Below are 24260 nucleotides of genomic sequence, written 5' to 3'. Positions count from 1 at the left end.
TTGTGCACTGGTCCACTGGAAGTGGGGATTATGGTGCGGGGTTGTTTTTCAGGGGTTGGGCTTGGCCTCTTAGTTCCAGTAAAGGGAACTCTTAAGGAATCAGCATACCAAGACATTTTGGAAAATTTCATGCTCCTAACTTTGTGGGAACAGTTTGGAGATGACCCCTTCCTGTTCCAACATGCCTGCGCACCAGTGCACAAACAAGGTCCATAAAGACCTGGCTGCTTACTTTCCCCAGTCGTCCTGACTGGCAAACACATATGGAGATTCACCAGGGCAAGTTTACATGAATACTTGGCACACCGTTGTCTCCAAGAGAGCACTGCTACAGCTAACAGTCTCTCTACTTGTCTTGTCCCTGCACTTTGCTGATGCTCTCTCTGCCTTCCGAGCTCCAGGGTCACAGACAGCCTCTCCTCAGCACTGCTTCTCCACTGCTTCTCCATCTTACACCCGACTCCAATGCTGGTATGGCCCATGTCTATTTAAGGGCTTCTTTAGCACCCTGCCACGGTATGTGTTCAGGGCTGCTTGGCCACACCCGCACACCTGTCAATGTGTCACTTGGATGATGGACGTCACCAGAGCTTCACCTAATTTACTAAACTAAACCCTCATACACAGGGTCTAAATATTGAGGAATATTGGCCGGTTCAATAGAATATGTCCGACATTCGGCCCATGTTTACGGCAGCTGGGGCATGACCGAAAAAGGTCTGCTGATTGGCATTCCATCAGCTCTCTTTGCGCTGGCCGGTGTGTTATGGCAGGGGGTCGTCCCATCCGTCTGTAAGAACACAAACGTTTAGCGGTGAGATCTCCTCCCAAACTCTTCATTTTTTTTTTTCATTCAGCTCGCTGGGTTGAATGAAAAAACAAAAAAGGAATAGTGTGTACCAGGCTTAAAGTGATTGTAAAGGCAGAAGGTTTTTTTTTTTTATCTTAATGCATTCTATGCATTGAAATAAGAAGCCTTCTGTGTGCAGCAGCCCCCCTAAGCCCCCCAATACTTGAGCCCCATCTCTATCCAGTGATGTCCTTGAGTACCATGTCAGTTCGGGACTCTCCCTCCTGATTTGCTGAGCCATTGGCCCCCCTGCTGTCAATCAAACTCAGCCAATCAGGAGAGAGAGGAGCGGGGCTGGATTTGGGGCTCAGCGTCTGAATGGATATGTGGAGCTGCAGCTCAGCTTGGGTGCCCCCATAGCAAGCTGCTTGCTGTGGGGGCACTCAACAGGAGAGAGGGGCCATAAGCTCCAGCTAGGGACCCGAGAAGAGGGGGATTGGGGTGGCTCTGTGCAAAACCGCTGCACAGAGCAGGTAAGTATAACATTTTTGTTATTTTAATAGAAAAAGAAACAAGACTATGCAATCACTTTAAGGTAAAATTCGCATGAAGCCTATTTTAGGCCGTAGTAGATCAGAAGAGGAAATATGGTAGCAATATATTTTATAACCATCACATAAACAAATATCTACAATGTGCACTGTTCGCATATCCCAAATGACCTATTCCCTCTGTTTATGTTTTCCATTATCTGTAAAAAAAAGATTATAGCCCCCTCACCCTGCTCTCTGGCCTCCCCTTGCTTTCTAGAGATTACCTCAGAGCCGTCGCCATCATTATAAGATTTGTGTATTTTTCCTCAGTTTCCTCTGTATCTTGAAGATTAATTTGTCTACCAAACAGAAAAATTGCCTGTCTGCGATCTTCACTATATTTTTAAATTTGAAGCCATTTTTCATTTTGTCTTTTTGATGCTATCTTAAAATATATTCTCCCTCTCCAGTGAGCAGGAAAGATACAGCGATAAAAAAAAAAAAAAAAAAAAAATATGAGTCATGATGAACTGAAAAACTGTATGGGCCTTTTTAGAGCCAGAAGCATTGTGTAAAACCAGTGGGAGATTCCAGTCAGTAACTGTGTGAATATTCACGTTGGGCCATTAATGAACCATCTCCCTCTGTGACAGTAATAAAATGCATATATGCAGTCTGAGTGTCTAATGTGACACACAGTCTGTTACACCTGAAACATTAGATTTTTTTTTTTTTTTTTAATACTGTCTTTCCTTCCTACTCTGACAGTGATTTATTTTGGCGCATCAGATGATAAATTACCCACTATACCGTGGTTTTGGGATAAAAATAGTAAACAATTAAGTATAAGCACCATAGTTTACTAAAGTGAGTAATATAATTAGGATATTATGGATGCAGGGAGTGTTGTTGGGAATCTAATTAAAAAAAATGAAAACAATCTGTTTAATCGCAGACCATGAATACACTGCATGTGCATGAAAAGTCTCTGTTGGCATATATGAACCAATGTAACAGATTATTTTTACTGGGCCATTAACATATGTGGATTGAGCTACTGATTGAGGAAGCAAGAACGTGCTCAGAAAACAAGACCCCCACCACACACCCATTCCTTTTAACCTCTATCCCCCTCCAACTAATTGCCTTGTTATTTTAAGAAAATCCTGAATTGAAAGCTTTGTTTTACTTACGTAAATGTGTGGTCATATCACGTCAGGTCATGAGTCTTCTCTCCTCTCTTCCTCATTGTAGAATGGGAGCATGCTTCTTTGTGCACCCTTGTTGCTGCCTGGTTGGTTTATCCAGCATTGGGATCCTCTCAGGTTCTGAAGACAGCACAAGTGAGATGAAGGAGACCCGTTGGTGTGGAAACAGCTGCAGCACCGGATCACCGGTCTTCACTTCCGGTGGAGAGATGTGGGCAAGAGTCACTTGATGGTGAACTTACTGAGTAAAGCTGTAGAGGAGGAAAGCTGTGCTTGATTGTGGTAGTGGAGGAAAGGTGGGTTAGGGTTATAGTGGGGGTGCGGGGGTTTAAGGGCACTGACCACCAATGATTATGGGGTTTGTTCTGGGGTGGAGAGATGTGGGCAAGAGACACTTGATAGTGCACTTAGCTGAATAAAGCTGTAGAGGAGGAAAGCTGTGCTTGATTGTGGTAGTGGGGTGAAGGGGGGTGGGGGTATAGTTGGGGGGGTTAAAGGTCACTGACCACCAATGATTATGGGGTTTGTTCTGAGGACTTTAAAATGCCACCAACCACCAATGTTGTGGGAATGTTATGGGGAGGGGTTTAAAGTTCTGCTGAAATCCAATGGTGGGGAGAGAGGTTTTAAAATGCCACTGACCACCAACGATGTCAGGATTGGTTTGGTGGTGGCGGTGGTTGGGGGGTTTGGGATCATCAATGACATCGAGCCTTTGCACACTATATAATTTTAACCTCAGCCTTCTTTCACTAATAATGGAAGGTTTTGACAAGTATGCATTTGCAGTTATGCAATTGTAAACTTATTGGCCTTTTTCTTTTTTAGAATAAAACAACTAAAAGAAATGGTTATTAAAGGAGAAGTTTGGCCAAAGCTCTTGTGGTCGACAGTTCTTCTGTGGATCACAGGCATGCACTTCTCTGCACTCCTGTGATCCAGACTCAGTCGACAGTGCCTCAGAGCCAGTCCAGGCTCCGCAGGGATATTGACAGTAATGTCAGTATCTGCCCAGATGCCTGACTGGCAGTTAGCTCAGCCTCTCAGCACACCTCTGAGAGCTGGAGCCAGCTGATCCCAATCCTTCCCCACCCCACACTCCAGTTAGCGCTGGAGGGGCAGAGCACAGACAGTCACCACTCTGTACTCCCAGCAGACCCGAGAACTGAGCGATCAGCAGTCCTTGATTGATGCTGCATCTACAAATAAATATATATATATTTTTTAAACCCATGCTACTTTTTTAAAATGAGTGCATGTGGGAGTAAATTGTCAGGCACATTAGTAAACTGAAAAATTGCCTGGAGAGTAGAGATGGGCTGAACAACCCCCGGTTTGGTTTGTGCCAGAACGCTTGAACATCACAAAAGTTCAGTCCCCAACTCCTAACACCATTTAAGTCTATGGGCCCTAAACTTCAAAAATCAGTCCCCATTTTTGAATGCTTATATGCAACTTATTGGCTATAAAAAGGATATGGGGGCCAGGTTACTACCCTGCATGTACCAATGCAAACAAACCTTGTTTTTAAAGGAGCAGTTATTTTAATAATGCTTAAAGTTAAACAATAAAAATGAAAAGTTCTTTTAAATGTAGTGCCTGGGGGTCCCATTAGTCTGCATGTAAAGTGGCACATCTGTACCATGTATAGAACCTGCTGCAGCAAAACTGACATCTATAAAGAAAAAAAATTCCGGCAATACAATACTATATCCGGCAATACAAAAATGCTTAAAAGAAACAGTGTGGGGCCCCCCTCAAATTCATAACAGACCTTTATCCGAGCATGCAGGCAGGTCAGGAAAGAGGGGGAAAAGTTGGTGGCTTCCCCCCTCCTGAACCATACCAGGACATGAGCGGGTGCTTTATGTTAGGCAATAGAAAAATGTTAAAAAATAAAAAAAAATGCCCCCCCACCATCCATACCAAGCCCGTTTTTTTATTTTTATTTTGCCATGTGGTTCCCCTTAAAATCCATACCAGACCCAAAGGGCCTGGTATGGATTGGTGGAGGACCCCCACGCTGTTTTTACAAACATTTTTCTATTGCCAGCAATTTTATTTTTCATTCAGCTGTCAGTGGGAAAGCCCATTGACAGCTGATGACTCATCTGTTGTTAAGGACGCAGCGGCCCGGCTTCTTGGCCTGCTCCTTATCAAACAGCTATTCACTATCAGGGCTTAGAATACATTGTGCAGCATGCAGTGCATTGTGGGGCTGTTCATCAGGCAAACATCACAACTTTTCCTCCCCCTGAACTGTTCGCCCAACTCTACTGGAGAGGAATGGGATGTAACATGCTGGACCTGAAGTGGATAAGGAATCATTTTTTTTGTCAATTTTAATATTCATATAAGGGGATTGTATCCAAAAAATGTTTCCATATTAAATTAGCTTCAAGCTTCCCATCTTTAGCTGTAAGATTTAAGCCCTTTCTTCATTTCATCGTCTCTCTGTGTGCTTTTTCCAGTTCTAGGACATGTTTTCCAGTTCAAGGACATTCATTCTGTGAAATAGTGCCTAGAAAAGGGGAAATGCATCAATTAATGTCTGACAGCTAGGCATTGCCAAATAGGAGCAGTGAGATAGACTGTATGGCAGATTTACTACAAGGCTACAGCCTAAGTTCTAAATTCCTCCCTTAGCTGATCTAAAGTAGCTGCAGAATAATACCTGACCCTGACCACATTTTAATTGTTTGTTTAAGTCTGTTTAACCACTTGCCGACCAGCGCACGATGATGTACGTCGACAGAATGGCACGGGCAGGCAAATGGGCTTACATGTACGTCCCTTCAAATTTGCCGCCCTGCCATCGGGAGCGCGCCGCCGGCGGCGCGCTCCCGTGCTGGTCGGTACCCCCGTGAGTCCGGTCGCGGGACCCGCGGACTCGATCACCGCGGGCATCCCCGCGATCGTCTCACGGAGCGGCCGAATGGAGAAGTGCAGTTGTAAACAACATTTCTCCATTCTGCCTAGCAACTAGTGATCACTAAATGAAAGCCCAACCCCCCCACAGTTAGTAACCCGCCCCTAGGAACACTTAACCCCTACACTGCCACCCACTGGTTAACCCCTTCACTGCCAGTGTCATTTACACAGGAATCACTGCATTTATATAGCAGTGATTACTGTATAAATGACAATGGTCCCAAAAATGTGTCAAAAATGTCCGATAGGTCCCTCACAATGTCGCAGTCACAATAAAAATCGCTGATCGCCGCCATTACTAGTAAAAAAAAATAATAAAATAATAAAAATGCTACAAAACTATCCCTATTTTGTAAACGCTATAACTTTTGCGCAAACCAATCAATAATCGCTTATTGCGATTTTTTTTACCAAAAATATGTAGAAGAATACGTATCGGCCTAAACTGAAGGAAAAAAATGTTTTTTTATATATTTTTGGGGGATATTTATTATAACAAAAAGTAAACAATAATGCCTTTTTTTCAAAATTGTCGCTCTATTTTTGTTTATAGCGCAAAAAATAAAAACCGCAGGGGTGATCAAATACCACCAAAAGAAAGCTCTATTTGTGGGAAAAAAAGGACGTCAATTTTGTTTGGGAGCCACGTCGCACGACCACGCAATTGTCAGTTAAAGCGACGCAGTGCCGAATCGCAAAAAGTGGTCTGGTCTTTGACCAGCAAATTGTTTAAGGTGAAAATCTATTTCATCAACAGGAATAAATCCATTGTAGAACTGTGAAATCCATTGTAGTTGGCTACTAAGGATGACAGACAGGTTTACAAATGTAGAAAAACCCTTGCTTAGACTTTGCTAAGTGAGAGGTAGTCTGATTTGCATCTAATTGTTTCACTAATTTGCTAAATGTCCCTCATTGTATATTCATTGCATATTCTTTATGTGGCAATACTACTAATTTGTATTTTGGCAAATGTATGTCTGATTCAGCCAGGCATCTTTGCTGGTACAGAAATTATTTGGAACGCTCCTAAATTCACTAATGCTGTGCAGTGGAAGTAGCTACTAGGGGACAGAGTCAGACTAGAGACTTTGGGCTCAAAGTTAATTACACATGCACTGTAAGGGAATATAATACTATCTTTTCACATCTGTGAGTGTGTACATGTGGAAGGTTGCTAAAGTTTGAATGTGCGTTGCTTTCTAGTCTTGGATAGTGGAATTCTGTTTAGAGAAGATAATCCAGGATCCGGATTAGCAACTCTAAATGTAGCTAAACGCATGTAAATGCATCTACAATGTAGATTTGACTACATCTGCTTTAAAACCAGAACATCTAGAAGCAAGAAAAAGTGGTTTTGGAAACATAACATTTTTAAAAATTGTAATAGTATGAAGTATATGGAGTTTTTTGAAAAAGTAAGGTCAGCAAACAAAATGCTGCTCAAAGTATTTACTTACTAAAATTGTGTTTGTCTATATCACTGCTGGAGAATTTTCTGGTCAATACCTTTCCTGAAAGAAAGTGAATAAAATCAACCCCACAGGAACACTGATGGAAATAAAAACCTTGTAGAAGCTCCAAGCTTTCCATTTTCTTTCCAAAACATGATATTTTGGCTGGAGTTGAGCTTTAACTCTTATTTTATGTAATTGATGCCTGAATGCTAAAGCTAAATTTAGCAGCATCTGTTAACTTGGTATTGTATTGCTCTATGATAATTTTTTTATACTTAAATTATTTTAAATATTCTTTATATTTTTAAAGGGCATATGTGCACTGCTTAATTAAAAACCCTGTTCTGGTTTGTTTTATTATAGGTTGGCAAATGCAATTACATTTTTTTTTTTTGTTTCAATTTTTTAACAATGTATTACTATGTATTTATATCTAATAGCTACACTCCTAAAGCGCAACTTCTCAAAAAATCCCCCTTGGGTTGATCTATGTCCATTGCAAGGATTTTAAAAACCTTTGTTGCAGATCCTACCTTTTGTTATTCTGAAGATCTCACTGTTTGTTCCTCTGTGCCTCTGCGCCCAGTGGGTCTAATGGGAGGGGCTTCATAATTATCTGTCAGCTGTGTAGTTGCAGAGCACTAATGAGGAAATCTGCTGGGCCTGCATCCCTTTAGACATGTTCCTATTGAGAGTATCTCCCCAAAAATTACATTTTTATTGTAGGGGATGTCTGAAATCTGACTTTCATTTTAGGCAGAATTCTGGGAAATTCAATGATCCACTCACACAAGCAGGAAATGATTTCTGGGTGGTGGTCAGTACACATTCTGTGTACAAAACAACTCCAGGTAGCCATAATGTACTGCATTTTCAGAAAATGACAGCGGCTGCAGATTGAAAAGGAAGGATCGTTTTTTAATAACATTCAATTACAATATGACTTGTGTCGCAATTATATATTCAATTGTATATGCTATAGGGGGCGTGTCCAGCCGAGGAGGAGAGCAGACGTGTGGAAGCTGAGCTCCGGGAGGCCGATCGCAATCCGTTGCCATCCGGAGCCATTTCCACTCAAAAATCACCCATCCTGTACGGGGTGGCTGCCACGAACCCTGGGCTGTATACCGGAGTGTTCTTTGTGCAGCGGGGACAGTATTGAGGCCGCGGGCCGCCGCGAGGCTGTGGACAATAACGGGCGCCATCTTGGGGCCTACTGACGAGCCGCTCCACGCCACGCACCGCCATCTGAGACGCAGCATCCCGGGAGTGCATCACCCGGACCGGAGTACCGCAGCGTCAGGGCAGGCCCAGGGAAGCTAAGGACCACCATCGGCGAGCCCCAAACCGCGACTAGGCTCCGCAGGAGTGCAGGCCACATCTTAGGCCTCAACACACAGTGAGTACTGCAAAGCCCGGCCCCCCCCCCTTGTACCTGCCGCTGCTGGACATCCTGAACCCTGCACAGACGTAAAGTTTGGGGAGCTCCCCCCTGACACCTCACCTGACAAGACCTGGGACATTTAGGGGTCAGAAGCAGGCTGTGGGACTATATGTGCCAGCAGACATACAGATAAGAAGCTAGTGGCCATCTTGCTACACCCAGCTTACTTTAACCCCTTACGAGCCTACCCAGAGGACCAGCTGTCCTAGGCACAATAGGACCACAACAACTACAGTGCTTAAGGTACACCCCACTCAGTAATTGGCCTGCCACTTACTTTCAAGAACTTACAACAGGGGCAGTGGCTTGGTGTATAGCCTTTAAGGTGATGCTGTAACAAAACCCTGGTGACCTGGGGACCTGAGACGTGAAAACGGATCATACTGACTATGTCAGCGCACTCACGGAGAAGTACACATAACCATACCCTACGCTCTTTGGGGACCCCACAGAGCAAAACATCATCTGCAAACCTAAGCAAATTTAAATACTCTGGCGGCGGTAGACACACCAATAAAGCACCTACGCAGAGTGACAGTATTATAGAAGACATGGAGGATGACGAGGTCTCACTACCAGCCTCTGAAGACTCAAATACTGGCACTAATAAGAATGAACATTTGCTTACCTATGCGGCCATGACAGACATCGCGGCTGACATTAAAAGCTCCTTCGCTGCGGCGATCACTGACATCAAAACGGAAATTCTGCGCCTAACGGAACAACTGGCAATATCAGACCGTGCGGGGAAGAGGAGAGACAGAGCCCTGATTAGATTAGATGACATCGCAACCACGCATTCTCAACACCTGATCCATATGAACCGGCAAATTGAAGACTTAGACAATCGAGGACGCAGGAACAATATCAGAATCAGAGGGGTACCTGAGACTATATCCCAAGAACAAATCAGGCCTACTCTCACTGCCATATTCAATACCCTCATAGACAGACCAGAACAATCCCCTATTGATTTTGACAGGGCACATAGGGCCCTCAGGCCTAGAGCACCAGACGGAAACCCCCCGAGGGTCATCATATGCTGCCTACCCAACTACTGCCTGAAGGAAGACATTCTCCAAAAGGCCAGGGCCAAAGAACGGATCGTACATGAGGAGGCTGTAATACAACTTTTCCAGGACCTGTCGCCCATTACGCTCAAAAACAGGAGGGCCCTGAAGCCACTCCTAGAGGTGCTGCGGCAAAAGGGAATCAATTACAGATGGAAGTTCCCATTCGCACTTCAAGCAAGTTTCCTGGGGAAACAATTTGTGCTCAAAGTCCCAGAGGATCTAAATAAATTTTGTGAAGACCTCCAGATCGACACCTTGGACCTCCTCGGAATGGTACGCGGAATTCCGCACACCCCCAGAAGTGAACAATCCGCAATTCTCGCCAGGACCGTCCCATGCACAGTCGCCCTACCAATCAAGCAAACACCGCAGAAATCCAGACAGGAGCAGTTGTGAGCCTCCGTACCCCTCTAGAAGTGCGAGGAGCCCAAGAGGAAGAGACACGAGGGGCTACTGACATGCAGATGCTACGCATAAGTTCTGTTCCTGCAAGTTGCAAGTTTTTGTCACCTACTGATCGCTAAGGTCGTTAGATTGCCTTAAGTTAACAGGCGCCAAGTTAGTGCGAGATCAGCACCTGAACACAAACTGAGACCGTTTCACAGCCTACACTGGACTATCGAGCTTGCCAACCTCACCGCCACACCCTCCTCGGCAGCTTTTCTTAACTTTTTTCTGACCTTTTGGGAACCAGCCAGTCCCACATACAGATTTTTACAATGACCGACCCCCGGAAATTGTAACCTGCTAACAAACTTGGGCCGCTGCCTTTAGCTGAACTGTAACACGATCCGTACCTCCTACTGCCTCCCGGGAGGAACCTTGTACAGTTCATTCCTGGCTGAAGTTCTGCAGAAGTAGAGGCCTTGGTTGCTACCCCTTTGCAGCCTATGGAAGGTTTGACACAAATCTTTTAGCCTGTACCACGCAAGGCCTTGCAATGGGAATGGGACTGGCCAAGACAGAGGAGGGAATACCCCAACACTGTTTACCCACTTTTTGCTATCTGGACGTCTTACTAAACCTAACTGCGGTATATTGATAGCCCGACATACCACTAACCCCATTTCTGGGAGGCGATTACTTATCTAGAACCCGGTGCAAGACACTTTGACTCTCCCTCGGAGGAGACCTTTGGTACATGCCGGGGAGTATAGTTGAGCTTATTTGCTTTTTTACCTTAAACCCTCACTCCTTGTTATTAAGATTAATGAATACGCTACAGTGTAGAGTCACCTAATGTTTGCTATCTCGTACTAGGTTGCAGAGTGTTAAACTCTTGCTTTTGGTTGACAGATCATTCTGTTTAAGCACTATATGACTTGAAATGTTATTTTATTTTTACCCTTCTTTCTTTAGAAGTTCTCCTATTTGACTATTTTGTAAGTATTATGCAGTTATAAAATGATGATAGAGTATAAGATGCTAACAGACAGACTGGAAACAGTTCCAAATTAAAGTCGATATCTCACACGACACCATAAGCTGCCTAACTCTATCTAAGATTGTTCGCATACATGATCCCAGTTACCCTACTCTCAGGGGGACACTTCCCCCGTCCTGATATCTGGATCCCCAGGTCCCACTGGACCTTTACTCAGGGTTACCTACTAACAAATACATACGGCGCTTTTACCTAGCGCAACATTCAATACTACCTTTACTATAACACCTCCCACTACCCCCCACAGGGGAAATACCTCCTTACTCTAGAACGAGTCAGACACCAGGCTGACTCACCCTCCAGTAGGGACAGATTAGTTCATCCCTTCACATCACCCCACGAGTCTCACCCCATCCCCCTCCCCCCCCCAACTACATTTATCCCTTAACTACACAATTGTTCCATCCCTTCTATATTATCCCTGCCCGCTTACGCCTCGCGACCGCAGCAAATACAGAGTACATTGCTGGTGTACTCAACATATCTCTGGACATCCACCTATTACGGTTCTGCTTACGACATGGCATACGCTTTCTTAGGGAGAGCACCAACTGTCCTTTCCCATAATGTAAATAGGTCTGAACGTACCCGAAAAAAGGTCCAAATTATTAAGGGAACTTAAAAAAGCTCGACCCTTAATCGTATTCCTACAGGAAACTCACTTTATAAGCAGCAATATCCCTAGACTCACTGATGGTACCTTTACCACAGTGTATCACGCCACCAACCCCTTGGCCAAAACCAAGGGAGTATCCATTCTTCTTCACAAGGATGCTCCCTTTGTGCTAAAACAACAATTGACAGACCCCGAGGGACGATTTCTATTTCTTAAAGGCTCCTGGGAGGGGTCACCTGTAACCTTAGCTAATGTGTACTTCCCGAATTCCTCTCATATTTCTTTCTGCAGCAAACTGGTAGAGGAACTCAAATGGTTTGCTGAAGGGTGCACCATCCTTGGTGGAGATTTTAACGTCCCCCTTGCACCCCTCACAGACACCTCGACAGGACACACACAAGTCCCGTACAGGACCCTCAAACGAATAAAAGCGCTACTGCAGTCCCTTACACTGGTAGACACGTGGAGGTCCATGCACCCCACAGGCAGGGACTACACCTTCTTCTCGGCACCCCATAAAAAGTACTCGAGAATCGACATGATATTCATCTCGCAAAGGGACCTTGGTAACCTGCTCTCAGCGGGGATAGGCATCATAGCCCTCTCCGACCATGCACCCACGGCGGTCACGTTACACCTCAATACACCACACAAGTCCGCATTTAATTGGAGACTAAATTCCGCCCTCCTCACCGACCCAATTATAAAAGACGACATCCTGAACGCCATTAACACATATTTTTCCCACAACATTGACTCTGACACAAACCCACTAAACAACTGGGAGGCTCACAAATCAGTCATAAGAGGCGATCTTATCAAATGGGGTGCCCGGAAAAAAAGAGAAAGGGAAGATGAAATTAATAAACTCTCCCAGCAAATAGCAAACCTTGAACTACAACATAAACAATCCCAGTCACTCAGACTAGAAAGCCAATTAACACAACTCAGAACCTCCCTGAGGCTTCTGCTAGACATGAAGATTAAACGTTCTCTTTTCTTTAAGAAAAGCATCTTCTACGAATACGGAGACAAGAGTGGCAAGCAACTGGCCAAAGCCCTAAAAGAGGCCACGTTGTCGAATCATATTCATGCCTTAAAAGACAAAAGGGGCACTTTAAAACACAATTCAGAAGAAATAGCGGAATTGTTCCATGCCTACTATTCTAAACTTTATCAAATCCCGACACAACACAAACCTTCCCACCTGACGAGCACGAAACAGGACGCTATACGTGACTTCCTACAGAATAGTGGACTGCCCTCCCTGACGATAGAAGATACAAACGCACTAGAGGACCCCATAACCACCAATGAAATCTCGAACGCGATTGCAGACTTAAAAACAGGAAAGAGCCCCGGGCCCGATGGCTTCACGTCACAATACTATAAGACTTACACTAACTCTCTTATAAAGCCCCTTTGTTCGGCCTTTAATTTCCTAGCGAAGAACCAACATGACTCCCAATCCTTCCTTATGGCACATATAGCCGTAATCCCCAAGCCCAATAAGGAACACACGGACTGCGCTAACTTTAGACCTATCTCACTTCTTAACACAGACCTTAAACTCCTAGCTAAAATTCTAGCCACTAGACTAAAACCCCTTTTAGCAAAAATAATCGGCCCCGAACAAGTGGGATTCATGCCGGGGAGGGAGGCCCGTGACAACACCATCAAGGCCCTGAACCTAATTCATTATGCACAGAAATCTGACACCAAAGGCATGCTGCTCTCTACTGATGCCAAGAAGGCCTTCGATATGGTCTCCTGGGACTACATGATGGCTACATGCGCTCATATTGGCCTCAACGGAAACATGTTGTCATGGATCTCGGCTCTCTATAGGAATCCCCAAGCCAAAATCAAAATTAATAATATTTTCTCAGACCCTATCTCCATCCATAATGGTACCCGCCAAGGTTGCCCTTTATCGCCACTCCTTTTCATCCTTACCCTAGAACCTCTAATCAGAACGATTAATCTTAACGCTGATATTCAGGGCTTTACACTAAAGGATAGAGAATACAAAATTGCTGCTTATGCAGATGATCTCCTGTTCTTCCTCACCAATCCCCACATTTCGATACCTAACCTCCACAAAATATTCCAAACCTTTGGGTATATATCCAACTTTAAAGTAAATCAGTCGAAATCTGAAGCTCTGAACCTTACCCTATCACAGGACCACCTCAAAAGTATACAAGACAATCACCCCTATAAATGGGAACGAGGCACCCTTAGGTATTTAGGCATAAACTTAACCAGTAAACTTGAATCATTATATGATGTAAACTACAAACCTTTACTTGCCTCGATCAAAAGGGACCTTCTCAAATGGAATGTAAAAATGTTCTCCTGGTTTGGAAGGGCCTCAATATTAAAGATGACGGTACTTCCCAAGCTTCTGTACGTATTTAACGCTCTACCAATTAAAATTCCAGAACCCTTTTTCACCACACTTAGTCAAATTCAAAGACGATTTCTTTGGGCAGATAAAAAGCCTAGAATCCAATTCCGACGTTTAACACTGTCTAAAAGGGATGGGGGTATAGGATTGCCGGACTTTAAAAAGTACCACCAGGCCACCCACGTCACAAGAGTGATAGACTGGCATTGCCACGGATCGCATAAGGATTGGGTCCAACTAGAAAGCAATTTGGCATCGCGCAACACTCTCTACCTCCCATGGTCGCTTCACTCCAGAAAGCCAAAACTTATAGATCACCCATTAGTTGAAAACACCATAAAGATTTGGCAAGCAGTGGTAAAGCTGCAAAAAATCGCAACAAACCCAGGTCCCCTGACACCACTCGCGAACAACCCTGAATTCATTCCTGGCCTACACCACAAAATGCCAGAAGACTTCCTGGTACACACTTGTATGTCAGGTTCACAAGTCAAGACATTCGAAACACTAAATGCCGAGGTGGGGGAGCTGTTTCCTGGCCGTTGGTTTTACATCCAACTAAAGGACTTCCTGGTAAACAACAAACACAAGCATCAATTTTGCCTCCCATTGACTCCGATTGAGAATATATGTTTACAGAGATCACCAATAGCGAATACCACGTCACTTGCATACTCGATGTTAACTCAAGCGTCACATGATGACAAAACTAAACTCAAAACAAAGTGGGAATGTGATCTCCAGACCAGCATATCTGACGAGCAATGGAACAAGGCATGCATTTTGGCACATAAGTGCTCCTTCAGCTCCAAATACCAGGAAATATCCTATAAAATTCTCGCCCAATGGTATATTACACCACAAAAAGCCAGGAGATGGTCTCCCTCCGCCTCGGACACATGCTGGAGATGTAAAACACATATAGGCACCTTCCTGCACATATGGTGGGAGTGTCCACTAATACGAACCTATTGGGATGCAATTAGAACCTGGATAAAGCACATCACAGAAACTCGCCTAGAATTGAATGCGGCCACATGCTTGATTAATCTGGTCCCCATCAACTTAAACCGATACAAAAAATCGCTGACCCGACATCTTCTTATAGCTGCCAAAACACTGATACCAATTCATTGGAAAACGACCAAAGCCCCGGGAATTACAGACTGGCTTAACAGAGTACACTATATATACAAGATGGAGGAGATTGTGGCAACCAAACATGAAAACAGCACAAATTTTAACAAAACATGGCAACCGTGGCTGGCTTTCACACTCTCTCCTGAATTTCGTACACTTAAAGGCTAACCTTTTCAACATCCTTTGAACCTCAACAGAGTAGGAACTAGGCTCAGAATGACACAGAGTATATGTAACAAGCGGAGTTATATACTATTGCAAAGGGCGAACCAGATCCCACATTCCCCTCCCCCCCCTCACCCCCTGCCACCACCTCTCCCCCTCACCCCCAAAAAATACTCACCCTTCCGTAAATATTGCACGCTATTTAGCGTCCTCTATGGTGTAATCACCTCATATCTTATCATTAACCAAATTAGACCACACTGGAGATGTAATTATTTGTTTGTTTTTTTACTGTTTACAGATAGACGGCTATGATACGTGTATTTGATCATTGACTGTAAACCTGATTTTGTTTTCAATAAAACTTTTGATTGAGAAAAAAAAAAAAAAAAAATATGCTATATTTTTTCTTTATTTGCTATTTTCTTTAAAAGTGGAGATACCCTTTCAGTGCCTAACTGGCATCTGAAGCAATCATACAAATTACCCGTTAGGATCCCTCCAATCCTATTTGTACTTTAAATATATGGCACTGTAGATCCCGCTGCAGCATAAAGAGGCAGTGTTCATCTGCAGGTTGAAGGTTTATTTTGTCAATAAGGCCCCCAGCCTGCATGTGATCTCTATGTCAGAGTTGATCTATAATATGATCGGGAACCACTCTCATTGGTTGTGATCAGCAGAGATTGGTTGGTCAGTGACAGCTGGAATTGAGAGCTTGCAGCCCTACAAAGTGTTGGCTGGTAACTCTTGGGGGGGGTATTAATGCATCTATTCCTCATCATTGAGCATCCTGCATTGTATTTTTGGTCTACAGATTATAAGCAGGTTGAGGTTAAACAAAATTTGTAACTCGGGATGAAGCCACCTCTGTTATTATCATGTAATGTGAATAGGTATTAAGTTGGATTCTTTGATTTCTAAAATAAAAAGTAATTTCAGAAAGTAGAATTCAGGTGTTTCTTTAATCCAACTCTGATGCCAGTGATGTTAATTTGTATGGTTTGCATTTTTCTTTAGAAAGATAAAATTAATTTACATTTTAGAAAGATGAGCTACTGAACATGAACGTACTCTGAACTCCTGCATTTGCGAAGCTTAAAATGTGGTTATGAAACTGTGTATTCTAAGTTGAAGCATTAATGATTATAGCATTTCTGACAGTAGCTTTAATATCCTATACCACCTTGACCATCACGACAAAGTCACACTTTAATTTAAACTGTTAAACTAGATAATTGTTTTGACATAAGGTTACATTTAGCTAATGAATTATAAGATTAAGAATTTGTACAGTCTTTAGTAACTTTATGCTTAATTCATCTTTCCTTACCTAGTAATAGACGCCCAAAGAAAATTTAAGAATTTGCAAATTTGCTGTAAATGGGTATTTCTTGGTTAGAAAAACAAAACGTTGAATATATTTTTTGGTATCAAGGTTGATTTGCACAACAGAATAATTTGTTTTCTATTTAACTCTGCCTTTTATAGTTACTATAGTAACTTACACATCTCTTTTCTTCTTATATCGTAAATTACTGTTCCTACTTTTTTTTTTTAAATCAACTATAAGAAAAAGTAAAATCATTCAGTGGATTCTTAATGCAAGCCATAGACTGAAATTCCCCTTAGTTTACTTTGTAGTTATATTTTGCTTATATATTACTGCTTATGTTTAACCACTTTCAGACCAGACCATTTCTTGCTATTTGGCACTGTGTCGCTTTAACTGACACCCAAACAAAATTGATGTCTTTTTTTTCCCCACAAATAGAGCTTTCTTTTGGTGATATTTGATCACCCCTGTGGTTTTTATTTTTTTGCGCTCTAAACAAAAATAGAGCGACAATTTTGAAAAAAAAAAACGCATTATTTTTTTACTTTTCGCTATAATAAATATCCCCCAAAAATATATCAAAAACTTTTTTTTCCTCAGTTTAGGCCGATACGCATTCTTCTACATATTTTTGGTTAAAAAAAAATCAAAATAAGCGATTATTGATTGGTTTGCGCAAAATTTATAGTGTTTACAAAATAGGGGATAGTTTTATGGCATTTTTATTAATAATTTTTTTTACTAGTAATGGCAGCGATCAGCGATTTTTTTTGTGACTGCGACATTATGGCAGACGCATCCGACATTTTTGACACATTTTTGGTACCATTGTCATTTATACAGCAATCAGTGCTATACAAATGCACTGATTCCTGTGTAAATGACACTGGTAGTGAAGGGGTTAACCAGGGGTGGCAGTGTAGGGGTTAAATGTGTCCTAGGGGCGTGTTACTAACTGTGGGGGGAGGGGCTGTGTGTTAGTGAACACTGATCTCTGCTCCAATCACAGGGAGCAGAGATCAGTGTCACTTGTTGCTAGGCAGAGCGAATGTAAACAGCATCTCCCCGTTCAGCCTCCCCGTGAGATGACCACGGGTATCCTCGTGGCGATAGAGTCCACGGGACCCATGACCGAACTCACGGGGGCCCCGACTGGCACGCGTGTGTGCTGCCAGCGGCATGTATGCAATGCCAAGGCGGCAATTACAAATGGATGTAGCTGTACGCCAATTTGCCTGCCCGTGCCTCATCTTAATGCGCCGGTCAGGAAGTGGTTAAAACTGTATGTTTCAATATTTTTTGGAACTTTCACTTTATCTTACATTAAGTATTTGTCAATTGACTTTTGGCGAGCACTTTTTTTGTATATATTTAACATTGAAGGGAACAGCAAATCATTCTTTTACACACCCACAAATGATACTTGGTTCTGTATTCTCTAAAATGGCTTATTTCACTTTACCACCTTAAAGGGGTTGTAAAGGCAGAACATTTTTTATCTTAATACATTAAAATAAAAAAGCCTTCTGTGTGCAGCAGCCCCCCAATACTTACCCAAGCCCCCTCTCTATCCGGCAATGTCCCCCTGTCCCTCAGCTGTCCAGGACTCTTCCTCCTGAATGGCTGAGACACAGCATTGGCCCCATTTGCTCCTGCTGCTGTCAATTAAAGTCAGTTAGCCAATCAGAAGGGAGGGGGTGGAGCCAAACTGCAACTCCATGTCTGAATGGACACACAGATCTGCAGCTCGGCTCAGGTGCCCCATAGCAAGCTGCTTGCTGTGGGGGCAGGAGGGAGGGGCCAGGAGCATTGAAAAGGGACCTGAGAAAAAGTGGATCCAGGCTTCCCTGTGCAAATCCACAGCACAGGGCAGGTAAGTGTAACATGTTTGTTATTTAAAAAAACTTTTCCACATTTTGTCATGTTGCAAACAAAAACCTAAATGCATTTTATTGGGATTTTATGTGATAGATCAACACAAAGTGGCACATGTGAAGTGGAAGGAAAACTGCAAGTCTTTTTGGATATGTCTCTACCAGCTTTGCACATCTAGAAAGTGACATGTTTGCCCATTCTTCTTTGCAAAATAGCTCAAGCTCTGTCAGATTGGATAGAGAGCGTCTGTGAACAGCAATTTTCTTGCCACAGATTCTCAATTGGATTTAGTTCTGAACTTTGACTGGGCCATTATAACACATGAATATGCTTGTATCTAAACCATTCCATTGCAGTTTTGGCTGCATGTTTAGGTCACTGTCTTGCTGGAAGGTGAACCTCTGCCCCAGTCTCAAGTCTTTTTCAGACTCTAATGCCGCATACACACGAGGGGAATGTCAGACAGAAAAAGTGAGACGTAACCTTCTCGTATATTCCGATCATGTGTATGCCTCATCAGACTTTTTTTTACAAAAATTCTGATGGACCTAGAAATAGAACATGTTTTAAAGAGGAAGTAAACCCCTTCAAACCACTTTGACCTACAGGTAAGCCTAGATTAAGGCTTACCTGTAGGTCCAAGCAATATCTCCTAAACCTATATGGTTTAGGAGATATTTGCCCGAAAATGGGCAGACAGCGGCGCGCAGGCGCACTAAATGCGGCAAGTCCAAGAATGGATTTGCCTAATTTGTCGACTCCCGTGCGCATGCGCGGGAGTGACGTCATCGCGGCTTCGCCGAATGGCAGCGTCGGAGCTGCGAGACGCGACTCCCGTGCGCATGCGCGGGAGTGGCATCATCGCGGCTTCGCCGCTGTCATTGGTCGGAGCTGCGAGACGCCACCAGCAAGATGGATGCGGCGGACTACAGGGATCAGCGGCGACTTCGCTGGCTCCTGTGTCAGGTAAGTGACAAATAATGAGCTACTATGCGATGCATAGTAGTCCATTATGCTTTACCTTTGCAGGGAAAAAAAGAGGAAGTAAACCCATCAGGGTTTACTTCCTCTTTAAATCTTTCTGACGGAACTTCCTAATCGTTTTGGACGATACGCGTGCGGGAGGACCCTGGAATGTTACTGCAACCACCTTACTGTATCATATTGTTTGGAATGATTGTATGCTTGTAACCCAGCATGGCTTAGTGCTTTGTATGTGAGTACCTGTCTTTTGAAATAAATTAGAATTTTATCTATACGGTCTGCACTATATATCTTTTTTCCATTCTGTGACATCATGCTTGGAGAACAAGAGCAACTATTGGTGGCAGCATTAAATAATAAGAAGACATAGTCCATCTATCTGTTTTACCGAGATCCTGGTATGTGACCACTGTCAGTGTTGAAATGCGCATTTGACCCATTGGTCTATAATTTGAGGTGAGCGGTTTGGTTGGCTGGTGGTGGAATCACTGATGTAGTTTTGCACCATAAGGATATCTGCATGTATCTCTATCATCACAGAGGAGAACATCACTATCAACTATCGCTATAAAGAATTTTTAAGTGTTAGTGGGTTTATTATCAGCGCTGCACTGCTATTTATCCAATATCTGTTTGAGGTTTTTGTTATATCTACCTTTAGTATTCAGCTGCTTTATTATATTTTTGAAGTTATTATTATTTTGCGCTGACTGACACCATATTTTCCATCAAGTTACTACAATAACATTATTATCTTATATTTTTTATTAACCTCAAGGAGGTTTGTGTCCCTTGTTAATTTGACATTGTATTTTTGCAATATACCTGCCTACTCACAAAAAAACTGTTCTTTTTGAAGAAAAACACATAGGAAAGTATTTTGTGCAAAGAAAATATCCATTTATTCTGGGTAACAAAATAAAGAGGAAGTCAATTCTAGAAAAACTTTTGGAATTTGTGAAGCTTTTTTGCTCCCATGGCACACATCAACAAGTCTGTGGAAAATAAAATTGGTAGCTTGAGGAGTCCATATAATAGGGAGCACAATCTGGTCCAGGAATCCCAGAGATCAGGACCAGCAGCAGAGGACATATCTGTCCCTAGTTTGTGGTACTACACCAGCCTGTGTCTTCTGTCAGACCAGACTGAACCCAGGCCATCACTTTCTTTCTCTTCCTTGCAGCCTTTCTTGGAGGCTGTGGCTCTGGTGGTGGACTTGTGGCAGGAAGATGAGGATGGGTGAGTTCACATATGTGGCTGTTCTCAGACAGCTGGCCCCTCAACCCCTTCTGAAGGGCATCATAAATAAATGCCTCACAGAGGAGGCGTTGGCCCTTCTCTAATTCCAGCAACCTGGTGGCTAGATAGCAGCTATAGGCCTCTTCAGTGTCGGGGGGGGGGGGGTGGCCTGGGAAATGTCATTGTCCCCTTCCTAGGCCTTTTGGTGTTAAGGTAGAGAGGAGGCACCTGGGATTGGGTGAGGCTCCTACTGGGCCCAGTCACCTCCTGGCTGACACTGGGCACGGCCTCCTCCTGGCTGACACTGGGCATGGCCTCCTCCTGGCTGACGCTTGGCATGGCCTCCTCCTGGCTGACGCTTTCCAGACCCTTCTCCTGGCTGAGGAGCTCATCCTGTATATAAAAAAGAGACATAGTTGTAGTTCTTGCTTCATCAATCACATGCAATTTTCAGCTCATGACTTGAAAATTGAATGTTAATAAATAGAAAAGGCTATCATTCTGACCCCAGCATTTTTCAAAATGGTCAACAACATTTTTGGCCACTACTGTCTAGTCATATGTATACCTAATTTTTGGGATAAAATCATTGATTTGTAAGCAAATCTAACATCTAGTTAACATCATTAATATTAGGACAATAAATAAATATGTCTAAAAACTAATATACCCGGCTCCATCTGGGTGCATCCACTTCTTCCAGAATGGAAGGCCCAGGTTGTTCCTGGGAAGCCTCTGCTGGGGTGGAGGGAAGGCTGCAGGGAAGGGTCGAAAGAGATTCCTTGGCTTCAGTCTGGTCATCCATAAACTTCAGTTTGTTGAAGTACCACAGCCAGGGGACATAAACATTCTCTGCTGATGCTCCTGATCTGAGTGAAGCCTGGACCTTATGCTCCTTCTGATACATGTTCCTCGAGATCCCAATTTTATTTTCCAAACACGTCATGTTTGCTTCCGGGACCCGAGTCTTGACAAATACCAGAAGTTTCGCCAGCGTTGCCTTGCTTACTTATTTATTGTAATATAAACTTTGTTTGACCTCCCACAGATTCCTCATCTCCCTGTACTTATCAATAAAATTGGACAGAAATTCTGGGTCCTTAAACTGATTCATTTTTTCTGTAAGACAATACACAAGACAAAAACACTTATGTCAGTCTAAAGTCTCATAATCTTATCCCAATATAAGCCTCCAACTTGAAGCAGTATAGGCAACTGTGATGGGCCAAGTTCAAATTTTACCTTCGTTTACCTTTCGCTCGCCACTTCCGTTCGTTCCACCGACACACAGATTGTATGTACAACAGATGCGTGCTAGCTTTATATACTCTGCTCGTGTCACCTGCCCCTGACGTTCTTGTTCACGAATATTCCCCACCCCTTCTCTCTTCGGTGCGCAGGAGTAGTAGGCTAAACATGGCGGAGACACATTTTTCAACTAGCGAGAAGGAAAGCCCGAAGTCCCAAACATCTGGATCCAGGAGGAGGAGATTGAAGGCCACCAACATGGCCTTTGATGAAATGGTCGAGATGATTGGGATTTTGAGGAGGGAGAATTATGATGGGAAACATGGTCTGTACACCCATCCCCAGCTACGAAAGGACGAGATCTTGACGACTGTTGTCAACACCCTGGAGCAGAAGTTTGGGGTACTCCGGTCCAAAGACCAGTTAAGGAAGTGATGGTCTGACATAAAACTGAGGGAGCCGGATCAGTATTGCAAAATAAAGGAGGTGCTTCAAAAAAGTAAGTACTTGTCGTGTGTTCCTATTATGATAATTAACTTGCATGCTGCTCGATGTGCTTTTCTTTACTGTTGTACAGTTTGAAATGGCTACGTTCATGTTCGTGGGCACAGTAATCGTTCGTAGGAAACATTGTTGTATTACAATGTATTTAGCTGGTACAGGATTGTACCTACATTTTGTTCATGCTAATTTGTCTTATTAAAAGAAGTTTAAGACATTGTTATCTAGATGTGTTTGAAACTAAAATGAATTGCAAACTTGATTCAGTGGAATGTAAGGAGAGGACACTCAGCAGCTGTTTACACATCTGGACTCAGGAGCAATAGTGTGGGACACCACAGCACATTTTTTAGGGTAACCCACACAGGTGCTCCAATGGATACTTGGGGTGTCTCCATCTGTGAAACTTGGCCAAAAAAGGTAAGTATTCCAGCTTGGTAAAAAGGGAATTTTAATCTTCAACTTGGATCTCTTCCCAAACAGACAATTGTAAATCACTTCAAAGCAATGTTACATATTCCTATTTCTGGACTCAAATATCTGTGTGCTAAGTATACCTTTTGTTTCATTCTCATAGGGGAGAAAAGTCTCACAGAAAAAGACAAGACAAAAGACAACGATCAGAGGATCCCAGGGACCCCCAACCTCACCAGCCTGATTGGGAAGTTAGCCCGAGCCTCCCCCGAGGATCTAGAGGAAGGAGGGGTGGAGGCAGTGGGCGAGATGGGCACCCTACCAGGTGAGTGTCTGACACCCCTGCTTCAGGTAATCTATGTATGCCTGCATATTTCTAAATACATGTTTTTTAAACAATTTTAGGTGATGTTCTGGTTGTGGAAGAGGAAGCGGCAGAACATTTCAGTAGGGCCAGCGCCCAAACCCTCATTCAACAAATCATGGCCTGGAATGGGGAGATAGATGCCATGCATAATCTCCTTGACATCATGCAGCAGGACATGAAGAACATGATCGATTTTTTGGGGAGAATATAATCCCTTTTTCCCTCAAACAAATCCAATCATGTTTTTCATTTTCTTTTTAGATTATCCCCCAAAAAATTGTTTTTTCTCCATTTTAAAAGCCAAATTTTGATATTGCCTTCAGTTTTTATACATTGAACTTTGTAAGTTCCAGAGTTGTGTATGTTATGTTTTAAAACATGCCTGTTTGTAAAAAAAAAAAAAAAAAAAATAACAATATATGGAGAAAAAAAAATATTGTGAAAAAAATATATTGAGGAAAAAATATATAAAAAAATATATTGTGAAAAAAAATGACCACATTTTATAAACACACATGTGTGATGTGCACAGAGTAAACATTTTAAAATACTACAATGTGTGTCTTCTTCTTTCAATACTTCATACCAGTTTTGTAAGTAATTTTGTGTTTACAGTGACAATGGGGCTTATTTACGAAAGTAAAATCCACTTGGCACTACGAGTGCACTAGGAGAACCTAGGAGACAAAAAGAAAAGCAAGCAATAAAGAAAATTCTAGATTTTATCAGAAAAAAAATGTAATTACTAAAAAATGCATACATTGTCTGGCACTGCAATGGCCCCCCTACCCATAAAATAATTAACATATCTCTCCCGAACTTCATGGGTGCTTTGGGGTGCCAAGCCAGTACGGCCAGTATCCAGGACTGTCAGGGAATTTTCTGGAATAAGACCGGCCTCAGGCCCAACTGAGGCTAGATAATTATGGTAATCTTTCCTTAAATAATTATGCAGGATGCAGCAGCACAGGATGATGTGGTTGATTTTGTAGTCCACCATATGGATTGCTGTCAGAAACAGGTGGAACCGGCTGGCCATTATCCCAAAGGTATTCTCAACAGCTCTTCTCGTTCTGACCAGCGGT

The 24260-nt window shown here is 43.0% G+C and overlaps 1 protein-coding gene across 5 annotated transcripts in view; it reads left to right on the top strand.

The window, feature by feature from the left end:
* Positions 1–24260, top strand: part of DHRSX (dehydrogenase/reductase X-linked) — a 772860-nt gene that overhangs the window by 515671 nt on the left and 232929 nt on the right. For 4 of the 5 annotated variants that reach the window (XM_077480803.1, XM_077480804.1, XM_077480800.1 and 1 more), the window contains exon 4: positions 22972–23133. The exons of the other annotated variant lie outside the window; for it this stretch is intronic. In XM_077480803.1, the coding sequence (XP_077336929.1) occupies positions 22972–23133 (162 nt within the window). The remainder of the gene's footprint in view (positions 1–22971; positions 23134–24260) is intronic. 5 annotated transcript variants of the gene reach the window in all.

This window comes from Lithobates pipiens, unplaced genomic scaffold, assembly GCF_037356315.1.
Source record: "Lithobates pipiens isolate NorthernLeopardFrog02 unplaced genomic scaffold, aLitPip1_a1.2 Scaffold_16, whole genome shotgun sequence".
Lineage (NCBI taxonomy): Eukaryota > Metazoa > Chordata > Amphibia > Anura > Ranidae > Lithobates > Lithobates pipiens.
Note: the sequence above shows the minus strand (reverse complement) of the source record. Positions and strands in the feature narration are given on the sequence as shown.